The following is a 13,860-nucleotide window of genomic DNA, read 5'->3' on the forward strand; positions in this document are numbered from 1 at the left end:
TTTCAATCAAGTATTCTAAACAGTTAAATTTCATGAGGATTAAACTTTTATTCTGAAGGATTTAGGTGAGATGTTTTGGGAGAGAAAGCAACAGATATTTTCTTCCCATCTGAAACATTTTCCTCCATTTCCTTTGCGAGCCTCCACACACACACACACACACACACACACACACACACACACACACACACACACACACACACACACACACACACACACACACACACACACACACACACACACACACACACACACACACACACACACACACACACACACAGAAAGAAAGTGAGGGAGGTTTTCCTAAAATCAGTAAGTCAGCATTCAACTTAAAGTGTTGTCCTACCTTTCAAAATAATGCCAACACACAGATGTTTGTTTTTTGACACATGATTTCTTTTCCTGAGTCATCACGGTAAGACACTTTATCCAATTACTCAACTACGATTCAGACAGTGGTAAGAAGTGAGTGTGTGGGTGGAGAAAAACATCACACATTAGCTGTGTAATTAGTGCATATCACTACTATTGTCAACACATTCCTGCATGCATTCACACTCAGTTGCGAGTGTATTAGGTCCAACATGCTAAAACTAATGCAGTTTGCAGTGAAGCCCTCTTTAATGAAGGTTGTGAACGTTGTGTTTAAGAGACGTGTTGATTCAACTGTATGATCATGTAAGAGGATGTAGCTGGTGCTACTATTGGATTCTAGTAGGGAAGAGGTGTTTCTAATATGCAGTCTACTGTCATTGATCTAAAAAGGAAAGGACAAAATACTAGAAGCTTCTAAATAGTAGTAGGCCACTGAACACACGGTTTCCAAACAAAATGACCATAAAGTACCCAGTTTGTAAAGTGCTTTCTTCATATGTGATGTCTGTATTTTCAATAATAAGCTATTCCTGCATTATTCTTACAACATTCCTTTTAGATTGTCTGTAAGGCATAACTGTGTGTGACTGTAGTGACCTCTCTGTACGCGGGACAGAAGCCACTGCAGAGGGTTTTAGTCGTTCTGAGGGATCTGAAGTAACACCTGAAGATCAGTCAGAACTTTCTGACTACAAGAAATAGTCAAAAAGTCAGAAAAATTACCCTCTATAAATAACCTTCACCCCAAGTTATAAAGTGAACACTTCGGGCTCATATTGAAGCCTCCAAACAAAGTCTGTTGAGAGTCTGTTGAGAAAGGAAAGGTGAGTTGCGCTGCAGCCGCCCAGGTGAAACACTCATCAGTGTAATCAAACACATCGGTGTAATTCAAATAATATTCAGCCCACAACCTCCCAGCGAACCACACACACATACATTTTACACTGAACTGGACTTACTCCGTGTCCTGAGCACACCGAATGGAAAAGCTGGCTCCTGTTCTCGGTCGGTGTCTGGTCGTTTTGTCACCGCACCATGTTTTCCTCTTCTTCCTGCTTGTAGAGAGCTCCGGCGGCGGCTCCCCGCCCTTCTTCCCCACTGCCTCACCTGCTCTGGCCCGCACAAACCTGCCGGACCGGTCCGACACGTCAAACGCTTAAAATTAAAAAAAAACAAAACAAAACATAAAAAGACAGCCCATTAAAAACAACGCGTGGCATTCAAGGAGGCCGGCGCTGCGGAAGTAGACGCATATGCGCCGTGGACAGGTGACGCACAGGTAAAGATGGGTAATTGAATTCTTAATTAAACCAGGTGGTGTGAAGGCTGCCTGACTGCTGGTACTGTCCAAAAGGTCCACTTTTATTTCAAATATTAGGATAAGATGAGATGAGATGAGATAAGATAAGACTTTATTGATCCCATGCCGGATAATTCTGTCGTTACAGTCAGCAAGTATTATAAAGAGCAAGCATAGTGGCATAAAAGAGTCACGATAAAAAAAAGTGTACTGGACACAGAATAGAAAAACAACTATGTATATGTACATTTGTACAGAGTGTAAAAATACTAAATGCCATAAAAACTACTATTGCCAATATAGGAATATTGTGTATGTATTACAATACAAACTTTTATTTCAAATATGGCAACAATTTCAGGACGGAAAACGAGTGAAGTTCAGTTCTTCAAAAATCCAAGATTTTTTTTGCCTATATTCGTGTCAATTATGTCAAAACATTCATGATAAGATAAGATTAGATAAGATGTTATTGATCTCACACTGGAGAAATTTAGTCATTACAGCCAGCAAGTATTACAAAAAGCAAGCACAGTGGCAGAAAGAGGTCAAAATCAAAAATATATACAGTATATATATACTCTTAGAGGACAAGATGTTGTAAGAAGTGATTTGATGTCGTCTGGATGGGAGCTTTCTGCTCTCCGCTCTCTCAGAAAGTCATTAGAGTTCAGTTCCATTTGTTGACCAGCAGTGCCACCCAAAGAGAAACCTGTTCAACAAGTTCCCTAGTTTTGAGTTAGTTTTGAGGTGAGTGAAACTTTTCTGCCACTGTGACATTTTGGCCTGTCCATGTTTGTGTAGATGTTGGATGTTGCAATTAAGATTTCAGAACTGTGCATGTATGTATTGTAATTTATTAAAAGAGATAAAGTAACTAATTAGTGTTTATGAGTTCCCCTTAAATTTAATCATAATAATTGACTAAACTCATAAAGTTTATGAGTAGGTTTGCAACTTAATTTAATCAAATCTGACTAAGTTACATAATTTATTCACTGACTGAACATGATAGAAAAACACTGAATTAAATGTGACCCTTTGAATTGAATTTAGCTGGAAAACTGGCATGTAATTGAATGTCTATGATCTAGAATTAGTATTATTATTATTCTGAGTGCACGTTGCACTGCCATGTTTCAGGAGCCTAAACCTAAAACCAAACACTGGCTCTATGGGTCATTCTCATTTTTACATCACCTGAGGGCCACTGGCGGTGTGCCTATGTGCTTGGAAGAGGAGGGGTGAGGGATGGGTATTTAGTTGGATCTGCAATCTGTATCTCAACCTCACCACTGCAGTGGATGCCACTAAATCTAACACACTGGACCTTTGAGACTTTTCTTTTAACAGAAACCCTGCATTACAAACTGGAGGTTCAACAACATGGCCATTTACCACCCGGGGGGGGGGGGGGGGGGGGGTCTACTGAAAGTTGCATCAAATGTGTTTTTGGAGCTTGAAGCTCAAACATCAAGCTGTCTCAGCATCATCTGCTTCATTTCATTAATCTTTTGTGAGTCCCCAAACTACTGTGGTATTAAATCACAGGAGCACCCCTTTAAGTTCAGGCATAACAACATTACTCATTTCTACAGTGACTAAAAGATGATACTCCAGGAGGGCAGATTCAAAGTGCAGCTGGAATATATTAAGGAGATTTTCACTGATTCCTTCTGAGATGAGCTGTGAGGTTCTTGGATATGCTGGCTCGGATTCAGGGGAATGAAAGACCTGAAGCTATTGCTGAACAGAAAGGAGCGGTAGATATTAATCGCTCTTATTGAAGTGGAATTTAAAAGCAGACTCGTGGAGGTCATTGACAGGGAGTGGCAGGAGAAAAGGACGGTGTCGCTTTTGTGTTGCTCAGCATCACTCAGAGTGGAGCAGGTGGACACAAAGCTGAAGACGATAGGCATAAAAAAAACAGAGCAATGACTCAGCAAAGACTGAACTGAATACTGGATTGAAATAAAACTCAAAACAGGAGAAGTGAGGGGTGGGAGAACAAGGAGAATGAAATGGGAGAACAGGGAGGGAGCTGATTGGCTGGCAAAAACGCTGTAAGAGGGAAGGCTAACAAGGCTGATGCAGGGCACGTGTGAGGAGAAAGTATGAATGGAAAACAGAAAGGAAACACTGTACAGACAACAAAACCCCAGAAAACAACACAGTCAGACAGGACTGTGACAGCACCATGATATGCATATGGGTGGCGCTGCTAGTAGCTCTGAGACTGTTTTTTCTAAGCAATAGGAAAAATGTTGATATATATTATCAGAAATAATTACATATATTAATATTTTTAATACCATTCTACCTCGATGCTCACTTCAAATCAGTGAGTGAACGTGTCACTAGCAAGTTTTTTATTTTATGTTTTCACCATCTAGTTACAAATCTGTGTTAACTGTAGGATAAAGATGAGCAATTCATCATCACTCCCTATACACACACACACACACACACACACACACACACACACACACACACACACACACACACACACACACACACACACACACATTTTGTATAGACATGAATGTGTTTGCTGCTGCTCTGTATAGTACTATTTATTATTCATCTGTCAGAGATCATACAAAACGACACAAGGAGACAGATGATGAAGTCATATTTAATTGACATCGCATTAAACTGATGGCAGCATGGATGTCTCATTTTGCTGAATGTCCGTTGCCTTGACTCCTCTCTCCTCGTTTCCTTCCTTGCCTCCTCCGCTCGCATCTCGGGTGGGAGGGACAGGGGCATGAGGACAGGAGGCGAGGAAAGGAATCCAGGATGTTGAAATAGAAATGTCAAGAGGGGTAGGAACATAGACATATACACATAGACGCCACATTGAGCTGGTTGGGCTGTTGCTGCACACGTCAGCGTGTCCGCCATATTGGATGTGGCAGATCTGCCCCGTAAACTAATGCAAGGAAATGGACCGAACTTCATAAAGCGCCTTTCTACAAACTGATTTAACGTGATGCCTTGTATTCACCCATTCACACACACACATTAATATATTTGGGAAACAAATAGACATCAAAAACATCACATCTAACCTTTAATGTGATGTGATAGTGGTTATAATCTCATAGTATTTTGCGACATTTTACTATAGCGATATAAGATTGTACCACAGGAACACTCGGGAGGAAACAAATTATAGCCTTGAAGTATTGTACAGGGATGGTAGCAGTACCATAGAACACCATAGAGGTATTAAATAACTATTATGGACCTTAAACCTTGATTATACATACTAAAGAGATCTTATAGGATTCCTATAGACCTTTTTTCATTAGAGTACAAAAGTACCAAACCAGGGTATGTTTTTTAAATTGTATTCAATGATTGCTGAACATATATACATACATATATCTATACAGGGGTGGCACTGATGAACATATATACATACATATATCTATACAGGGTGGCATTAATGAACATATATACATACATATATCTATATCTATCAATCTATACATTTATACAACTAGTCCCTGTGTGTGTACTGCGTGTGTGTGTGCGTAAACTAAAAGCCTTGGAAAAGAATGGTATTGCAAAGCTTTTTCCGTGTGTTGCCTTTCTGCAACTGAAGATAGGAGGTGTACTGGAAGATCTGAAACACAATTAGCACTGGCAGGTCTTAACAAAGAAGGTAAAGTATTATACTCTTAAGTTCAAATTATCTCCAAATTTTGTATTTTCATTTCACCTGAGTATGTATCGAGCTGCTCTTTCAACTCTTCATTTATCACATTCTTCACCCTGAGATCCTCCAGAAGACCACTCACAGTGTTCTTTGCCCTCCTCTCTCTGTCCTTTGCATTCCTCCTTTCTTTTTCCAGACTCTCCACCCTGTTCATGGCTGCCCTGAGTCTGGCTCTCAGATCATCATATGATGAAGGCAGAGCATAGGTGTGGTCCTAGCACAAACAAGGATGAAAATGGTACCTCATTACATCACTCAGTGACAGTCTGTAACATCTTTACTAGTACAATGTGCTGTCCAATGTTCCACATTCTTACATTCTTAGTTTTAGCTCTGCTCAACTGTACTGCCAGCAGTGTGTGTGTGTGTGTGTGTGTGTGTGTGTGTGTGTGTGTGTGTGTGTGTGTGTGTGTGTGTGTGTGTGTGTGTGTGTGTGTGTGTGTGCATGTGTGTTTGTGTGTGTGTGAAGGTTCAATTGCAATTCGATTCGATATTGCGATTCAATACTGGCATGTTTCAATGTATGTGCATATGTGTATGTGAGTCTGTCTGAAAGAGTGAGAGAGAGTAGTAGGTGTTGTAAGAGCAGAGGGGAGTGACAAGAAGTTTGAATATAACCAGCCTCAGCTGTTTGAAGCATAGCTAGCACTTATTACTCACAACACTGGGCACAGGCAGGGGTTTGGTCTCCTGGACAAGCTGGGAACAGTCCAGTGACAAGGTCTCCTGTGCCTTCTTTGAGGTCCGAGACGTCCTGGTAGCCAAGGCCTAAAGTGAAGGATGAAATATAGAAATGGTCTCACAGTGTAAAACTAAATACATCACGGACTCCTTCACATTCAGAAAGGGAAAACATTGTTAGCATAGTGTGGCACTGAATGATCTAATCCTTACAGCCTACTCACCTACCCTGTGGAGATGAGCTGGGAAGCTGAAGACAGAAGGAAAAGCCCCGTCTCTGATCCTGACTGTCTGACCTGTCCTGTCAAAATCCTCTGGCCTGAAGTGTTCACTGCAGAGCACGGATGACTGACTAGCAGAAAACCCGTCCCGCCTGACAGCTGTTTCCCACTTCTTTCTCAGTTCTTTATTTTTGGGAAACCTACAGAGTATATGAAAAGTTAACCAACAAACAACAATCAGCGTAGTTACATCGGGCCACTTTAGTCAGGAAAGACTTGTTGTTCGGAGGCGCGTATAGTATAGTATTTCTATGCGGGACTTCATGTTATAGCCACAAAGTCAGCATATTCTGTACGTAAAGTTATGTTGTAATGGCCACATACAATCAAAAGTTGTTTATTTGATTTTTACCTGTGAAAGGTAATACCTCGCGAACGAGTTTCGAGTGTAAACCGGTTGGTACAGTTCCACGCTGCACAAGAATGCGGCATCTTCTCTGGTCGCTCTTGCCACATTCAATATGGCGGCGACGTTGACGTATGACTCCAGCGCTCAATGCGGCGTCTACGTGTATATGTCTATGGATTTCCCGGTCACAGGCGAGGATGGTCACAGGCAGGAGGACTGATGAAAGAGGAGACGAGGAGGCACAAAGTAGAGAAGTGAGAAGAGCCCGGTGCCTCTCACCATGTATCCTCGATGGGAGGAACTAAGACACAAGGAAAAAACGCAAATTAGGGAAACGTAGAGATTTGGGATGTAGCAAACGTCAAAAACAGGAGTTTCCAGTTTTAGATATTGATTTCAGTTTTTTCTTTATACTGTGGAGGGCAGTAAAACGTGTAGAAGCGTCTAAACGGCCAAAAACCACAGAAGAAGAAAGACAAACCCCGCCTTTCCTGTTGTCTGTTGGCCAATCAGGAGTCCACGTCCTGAAGCGGCTCACTGTACCTGCAGTGTGGCTCGAAAATAGGACAGCTGGTTAGCTAATACACTGACAGAAAGCTAAAAACACAACACTTTTTATCTGTTAGGTTTCCCAGTTTCCTGTCGTGAGCATCACCAGGGTAACCAGCTCGGACCACAGTCGCAAACTATACCATGGTCGGTGTTAAAGTGATCGGGAGCGACCCGGACTTCCAGCCGGAGCTAGCGGCCGCCGGCTCCAGGCTCGCCGTGGTAAAGTTCACAATGGCTGGGTAAGCTTGCCAAATCGGTTTCGAGGCCGCGGGGCTAGCTGGGCAGAGCTAGTCTCTCTTTTCAATGTAAGACAGGAAAAAACGTATTTCTGAGCTCTTCGTTCAGCTGTTTTGGGAAGCTGACATGAAATTAAAATTAAAGTAATGTGACAGGAGTAGATTTAATTGCTCGAAATGCTAAGCTAACATGCTATCGTTAGCAGGCGTCAGCTAACTAGCTGTGTCGCTTACAATGACATAGCAGTATTACAGTAACTTGGCTGCTGAGGTGTTGATGTGTTGCTTAATCAAACGGAATATGGGCCAACACTACTAGTCTGCTATCGTCACCGGGAAAAAAATACCAGCGATATTACCAATATAGCAGAAATCCGTTATATTTGACTCCCCACTGTAGCCAGCTCTTGTACCGCTATACCTGAACTGTTAACTCTTCGATTGTACTTGATGCGAGGCTCAGATGTGAGTCTGTGGGGATGATGAGTTACATGAAATGAAAGCAAATCGGTGACAGTTTTGAGTACAGGTGGAAAATACTATTCTCTTTCCAACTTTTTAAATTTTAAATTTTGCTGAATTTCTATGGTAGCAGGTAATAATGTTAATAGATTCAATGTCTTGTGGGATTTATGAGAGTTAGGCAGAGAAATTATCCAATTTCAACATCTAGTTTTAAATTGTAGTAAGAAGTGATATATATGTGTATGTGTGTATATATATTAACCAACACATCTGCTGATAAACTCAGCAAAGGAGAGCCATAGCTATCTTTAATTTAGAAACAATTTTTTAATTACATAGTCTCTCCACCAGAGAGCACTGTAACGTTTATTTTCCTCAGTGTGATGTCTTGCCCAGTATATATCTTGGTCTGGTTATTTAAAAAAAGAATGAGTCAGTCAGTCAGTCAGATTGTTTAAAAGTGTGGCAGTGCTTTTTGCACTGTAACTAATTTGTGTCCATAGTGCAGAGCCTATCAAAGACTGAAAACTGTAATGACATTATAGACATGGTCAGATTCTTAGTTATGTTTCATATTTTTTACCTGAAACACTGTCAGTCACAGCAACAGTGCAGGAACCTCGAAATGTTCGCTTTACTATGATGCACAACAGATGGACAGAAGATCCTCACATCTGAGAGCTTGAAACTCTTTTTACTTGATCAATAACGCTTCAATCGTTGTCAATTTCTGTAAATTAATAGACTTGCTGATGAATTCACTGATCACTGATATGCTCTCCTCTACCTCCTCAGGTGTCAGCCCTGTGCCAGAATAGCTCCAGCTTTCAACATGTTGAGTAACAAGTACCCACAGGTCGTCTTCCTTGAAGTAGATGTTCATGTCTGTCAGGTAAGTCTAATCTGCAACATCCACCGCCTGGTTTTCATCCAGCAGTCCCGACACAGCTGGAGAAACGATTCAGGAATAACAGTCGCTGTTGAGCCTCTTTTCTCTGAAAGCCCACATGTAGTCTTGTTATTATTTTTAAACTTATTGTTTGAATGACAGAAAAACGTTATTTGTAATACGTGCTGACTTGCCCAAATGAGTGAAAATTATCATGAAACAATTGTACTAAATTGGTCTCATGAAGGGCTGCACAGTGGCGCAGCAGGTAGTGTGCGTGCCTCACAGCAAGAAGGTCGCGGGGTCCTGGGTTGGGCCTTTCTGTGTGAAGTTTGCATGTTCTTCCCGTGCATGCGTGGTTTCTCTCCGGGCACTCCGGCTTCCTCCCACAGACCAAAACCATGCTCATTAGGTTGATTGGTGACTCTAAATTGCCCCTAGGTGTGAGTGTGAGTGTGAATGGTGTGTGTATGTGCCCTGCGATCGGCTGGCGACCGGTCCAGGGTGTACCCCGCCTCTCGCCCGTTGACAGCCGAGATAGGCTCCGGCCCCCCCGCGACCCCAAAAAGGGATAAGTGGCATAGAAAATGAATGGATGGTCTCATGAAGCACACCTCTTTTGAATGTTAATGTGTAAATTGTCTTATCTTACATATATATTTGAATTGAAAATCATTGCAGTTTCTTAAATACCCTCCTATTCTAATATCATCCCCATGGACTGTTAAATGGTGTTTTTTTTTCTTGTCACTTAAGCATACAACACTTTTAAGGTGGGCACACAAACTGTGGGTTGCACCTGCCATGCAGGTTCACTAGTCTTTGCCAACTTTGTCTCAAAGAAATCCAGGGAAAGCCTTGATTTGGACTGCTTTCAGCAGCAGATTAATCCCCATTTCTATTACTAAGTGTAAAGAAGGCTTCAGTGATCCAAAGCTAATTTTACAAAACTTTTTCTCCTTTTCTCAGGCCACAGCAGCAGCCAACAACATCTCAGCCACACCAACATTCTTGTTCTTCAGGAACCGGGTTCGGGTGGAACAGTATCAGGGGGCGGACGCTGCAGGTCTGGAGGAGAAGATCAAACAGCACACAGAGAACGACCCGGGGAACAGTGAGGACTCCGACATTCCAAAGGGATACGTAAGTGGACGGTGTTCCTGACAGCTCTCTGTTGATGGCTCTCAGTTGTGTGTGTCCAGGATTTAAAATTAAGCTTCATAAGTTAGTCATCAGCATTTCTAAAATAGTCCCCACTGCTCTTGCATTTGTTTTGCATTACTCTGCGCTATCTGACAGAAAAAGAGGAGAACACACATAGTCTGTGTCATGAAGTTGGAAACAGAGAAGGCAGTATGGAAGCTGATTTTGTCTTGTTTGCTTTCTTTTCAGATGGACCTCATGCCATTTGTCAACAAAGCCGGCTGCGAGTGCCTCAACGAGAGCGACGACTGTGGCTTCGATAACTGCTTAATCAAAGACTCCTCCTACCTGGAGTCTGACTGTGACGAACAGGTACGAGCTGTTCACTCAAACAAACTGTACCAACCCACATCTTTTCATACATTTCTGAAAGCACTCCCTCTCCCTCAAAGTATAGTACCTCAACTTTATGAATTTATCAAGTCCATCCAAATCAGGGCAGGGATTCAGTCTTCAGTCTGTGACTTCATTTGTGGTGGGAACATAGTCCAAACTACCCGGCGCACTCTGCAAAATGCTCACATAGCCAGCTGTGCTTCATATAGTGGGAGCAAATTTAACAGTTCTATTAACAAGCAGGAGAATGAATCGAGGGTGCTGTGGACTTGTGCAATGGAGTATGTTGTATTTATCTTTCAAGGCCGCTCGCACCAGAAACACACCTGGCCAAGTGAAGCGAATGTGAACAGATTTTCTGTGTGAACAGAAACCCAACCGAGGGCAAAATACACTAAATTCACCAACTTATAAACTGACTTGAACCACAGCAAACAAACTATTGGTGTGGAAACGACCTAAAAATGCAGCATATCACTCAAAATGACATCTTCGTATTAGACCTTAAATCTTGCTTTGAGAAAATACAAACATGTTTTCAACACAAGTTGATGCCAACTTTCAGCACTTGACAGGCTTGATATCCAGCTCCATGTCAGAGGGTGAACTTTTCCTCCCCGTCACTTCAGGACAAGCTTTCCATTTCGGCCCCATGGCAGCTGATTGTGCTTTCTCAGTTTGCGTGGGGATACGTTTAATTTGATGGTAATCTGTCTAACATGTTTCAATCCTTTAATCTTGTCTAGTTGCTGATAACTATCGCCTTCAACCAGCCTGTGAAGCTCTTCTCTATGAAGCTACAGTCCTCAGACTTTGGTGAGTTGTTCATGCAGTTCTGCGCTTCAGTCATTAATTTCAGTCTCTCATCTGGATGTATTGCAGTAAACATAAATGTAAGTTTCCTTATAACTAACATCATGTCCTTTGCTCCGTCCTCCCTTCCTCCTCCCCCTTCCTCCTTCCCCTGCCTCATTTTTCCATCCTTCACTGTCTCAGCCCAAGCCCCTAAGGTGTTGAAGGTGTTCATCAATCTCCCCCGGTCGATGGGCTTCGACGACGCCGAGCGGAGTGAAGCCACTCAGACTCTGGATTTGGCAGAGGAAGACTACAAAGATGATGGTTTGATTCCTCTGCGCTACGTCAAGTTTCAGAACGTACAGAGTGTTACGGTAAGGACCGGAGTAGCAACATTACTGCTGAAACATGGCCAACTATGTGGTATACATATTGACATTTATTTTAAAAGGACCTTGTGCAGAAAGCAAAGAAGAGCGCATACTCTGTCCACATAAGCCGAGGTCCTCACAAGCAGCTTTGCACAACAGTCGTCATTTGGGCCAGTTCCACCCACATTTTGTGCAGTAATAATTGAGATGTGCTCAGATAATGTATAGAATCATTCATTTCCCATGCTCAGCAAGAGGTCATGGAGAAATGAGGTGCGTTCAGTCAAACTGCAGGTTTGTTTATTTGATCATTCATTCATTCATTTGGAAATATTGATGGCACAGCTGCATGTAAGAGATATGTTCAAACAGTTACAGTGTATTTCTCAACACTGGGTAACACTACAGAAGTAATTTAGTTTGCTCACCTGTAAGGATACGTAAATTGGATGGAGATGACCCCAATCCCAGAGTCTTTACATATTCAATATCTGCTGATGCTGAGTCCAATCCAGTATTTACCTGGCACTGCTGCCTGGTGCATATTAATGTTACAAACTGAAAATGAGATAAGATCAAAATAAATTCATCTAAAAATAAATGTTTGCACTGAAGATACTCAGTGCAGTACTCCACTCCAGTTTTATATATGAACATTTGATCAGCTTATAAACTTTGATGGTTTGTTGTAGATTACTCACCAGTATATATCTTAAACTAGCTCCACCTCAAGCTTTACATTAAAGTACTGCTCACTGCTTATATAAATAATAACGATCCAGACATATGTTAGTATAGCAGAGGTCATTCTGCAGTACTTTTGCTGTTGATGCTTTCAGAATATTTTGGTGCGATTATTTGACAAATCCCAGGTTAACTTTCTACCGGGGATTCTGAGAGGCGTGATGCAGTGGGCCCTGATCGTCCACCACTGCACGTCTACCAGGCAAACATGGTGACAGCGAAGCCATTGGTGCTTAAAAAAGTCTAAAAAAAATAAGTTTGACATGTTTCTTGATGGTATTTTGTTTTTGTTTTTTCTCGCCAGTTGTTTGTCAAGTCAAACCAAGGAGATGAGGAGACAACAAAAATCAACTACCTGACATTCATAGGCACTCCAGTACAGGCGACCAACATGAACGACTTCAAAAGAGTACGAGCAGTCACAACAAACTCCATTCATGTCCATTCAGGTTTGTCTGTAAGTGTGTTGTTCTCATGCGTGATCGTTCTATTTTGTTGCCGTGTAGGTTGTGGGAAAGAAAGGAGAGAGTCACTGAGCAGGAGAACCAATGGGAGGATGAAAAGAAGAGGAAGAGGAGGCTGCAGATCCATCCAGGACTTTCCCTCTGCCAAAGCTGCCGCATAACTCTGTTGTCACACACACACACACACACACACACACACACACACACACACACACACACAGGCTCCAGCTGACCTCCTCAGTCTCTGAATGAATTCTCCATCTGTGGAGAGTTGGTCTATAAATCGTTTGTATTGTAATTCTGATAAAAATCACTGTAAATAAAACACAATCCTTTTTCAAAGGGATGTGCGTCATGACTGCTCTCTGTGGGAACCAGTGAGTGCGGCGCTGGCAGCAGTTCATGGCTGCTCGCGATGTTCACAGCGCCTGACGAGGAAGGAAAAATGTGTACGACCCTGTATGTACTATACACACAGTAAAAACCCAATATGATAAAATCCATTCACCAAGAGGGCACCAGAGTTCATATTACAAAATCAAACCAATGAAATTATTAATCCCCAACTGAATGAAGACAATTTGAAAGTAAGTTGAGATGATTTCTGTGGGTAGTAGCTAAAGATCAGAAGGAGCCGCTGTCTTTATATTAAAGCATATCAAAACTGGCACTGAGTCATTAAGTTCTTAATAAACTGGCAACAGCACATTAAAGAAGATGCAATTTATATTTTGGTAATATCTGAAAATCATGTGAAAGAGGTCGTTCTTTGTGATGAACCTAAAGAGCTTCATAGTAAGTTTCAGCTGGTGGACAGAATGCAATATTTAGTAGTTTAAGAGCCACATATTTCCCTCAGGAGTTGATAGAAACGAAAAACCAGAGAAAAAGTGAATATTGGACTTCCAGTAAATTCATCAGGTGGACTAAAACATGGCTCCAAACAAATGATAATGCTGCTCTATAATATTTGGATGTGCAAGTGTAAGCGACAGTTTGCCACATCAACTTAAAATGTGATTATTTATTTTTTGATATAGCCCAATATCACACATTCACAACAAGGGGCTTTACATTGTGTACAGCATATGACAC

General features: G+C 41.8%; 3 protein-coding genes across 3 annotated transcripts in view; 1 reads left to right on the plus strand and 2 right to left on the minus strand.

Annotated features, from left to right (window-relative positions):
• The window catches only part of atp8b1 (ATPase phospholipid transporting 8B1), a 32,335-nt gene extending 30,897 nt beyond the window's left edge, over positions 1 to 1,438 (minus strand). Inside the window, exon 1 of the mRNA XM_070989219.1 lies at positions 1,335 to 1,438. The gene's annotated coding sequence lies outside the window, so the exon portion shown is untranslated. The remainder of the gene's footprint in view (positions 1 to 1,334) is intronic.
• A 2,854-nt stretch (positions 1,439 to 4,292) lies between these two features.
• LOC139348528 (THAP domain-containing protein 6-like) lies at positions 4,293 to 7,915 on the minus strand. Its single transcript, XM_070988725.1, has 6 exons — positions 7,192 to 7,915; positions 6,714 to 7,011; positions 6,309 to 6,501; positions 6,060 to 6,167; positions 5,403 to 5,613; positions 4,293 to 5,306 (listed from the first exon to the last, which is right to left on the minus strand). The coding sequence occupies exons 2-6, from the start codon at positions 6,815 to 6,817 to the stop codon at positions 5,173 to 5,175; spliced, it is 750 nt and encodes a 249-aa protein (XP_070844826.1). The 5' UTR covers positions 6,818 to 7,011; positions 7,192 to 7,915; the 3' UTR covers positions 4,293 to 5,172.
• On the plus strand, positions 6,879 to 13,109 carry txnl1 (thioredoxin-like 1). The gene is made up of 8 exons (XM_070988724.1): positions 6,879 to 7,501; positions 8,759 to 8,855; positions 9,822 to 9,995; positions 10,245 to 10,367; positions 11,138 to 11,207; positions 11,388 to 11,560; positions 12,606 to 12,710; positions 12,808 to 13,109. Exons 1-8 carry the CDS (start codon positions 7,404 to 7,406, stop codon positions 12,835 to 12,837), a joined length of 870 nt encoding a protein of 289 aa, XP_070844825.1. The 5' UTR covers positions 6,879 to 7,403; the 3' UTR covers positions 12,838 to 13,109.
• Positions 13,110 to 13,860: the final 751 nt, after the last annotated feature.

This window comes from Chaetodon trifascialis, chromosome 20 (genome assembly GCF_039877785.1).
Source record: "Chaetodon trifascialis isolate fChaTrf1 chromosome 20, fChaTrf1.hap1, whole genome shotgun sequence".
In the NCBI taxonomy this organism is placed as follows: domain Eukaryota; kingdom Metazoa; phylum Chordata; class Actinopteri; order Chaetodontiformes; family Chaetodontidae; genus Chaetodon; species Chaetodon trifascialis.

Bases quoted from the DNA above. Each gene is read 5' to 3' on its own strand.
- LOC139348528 (XM_070988725.1), bottom strand. From the start codon at position 6,817: ATGTGGCAAGAGCGACCAGAGAAGATGCCGCATTCTTGTGCAGCGTGG. The intron at 6,168-6,308 runs GTAGGTGAGTAG...CCTTCACTTTAG, and splicing joins TCCCAGCTCATCTCCACAGG to GCCTTGGCTACCAGGACGTC. The intron at 5,614-6,059 runs GTGAGTAATAAG...TGTTTGTGCTAG, and splicing joins CCCTGCCTGTGCCCAGTGTT to GACCACACCTATGCTCTGCC.
- txnl1 (XM_070988724.1), top strand. From the start codon at position 7,404: ATGGTCGGTGTTAAAGTGATCGGGAGCGACCCGGACTTCCAGCCGGAG. The intron at 7,502-8,758 runs GTAAGCTTGCCA...CTACCTCCTCAG, and splicing joins GTAAAGTTCACAATGGCTGG to GTGTCAGCCCTGTGCCAGAA. The intron at 9,996-10,244 runs GTAAGTGGACGG...CTTTCTTTTCAG, and splicing joins CCGACATTCCAAAGGGATAC to ATGGACCTCATGCCATTTGT.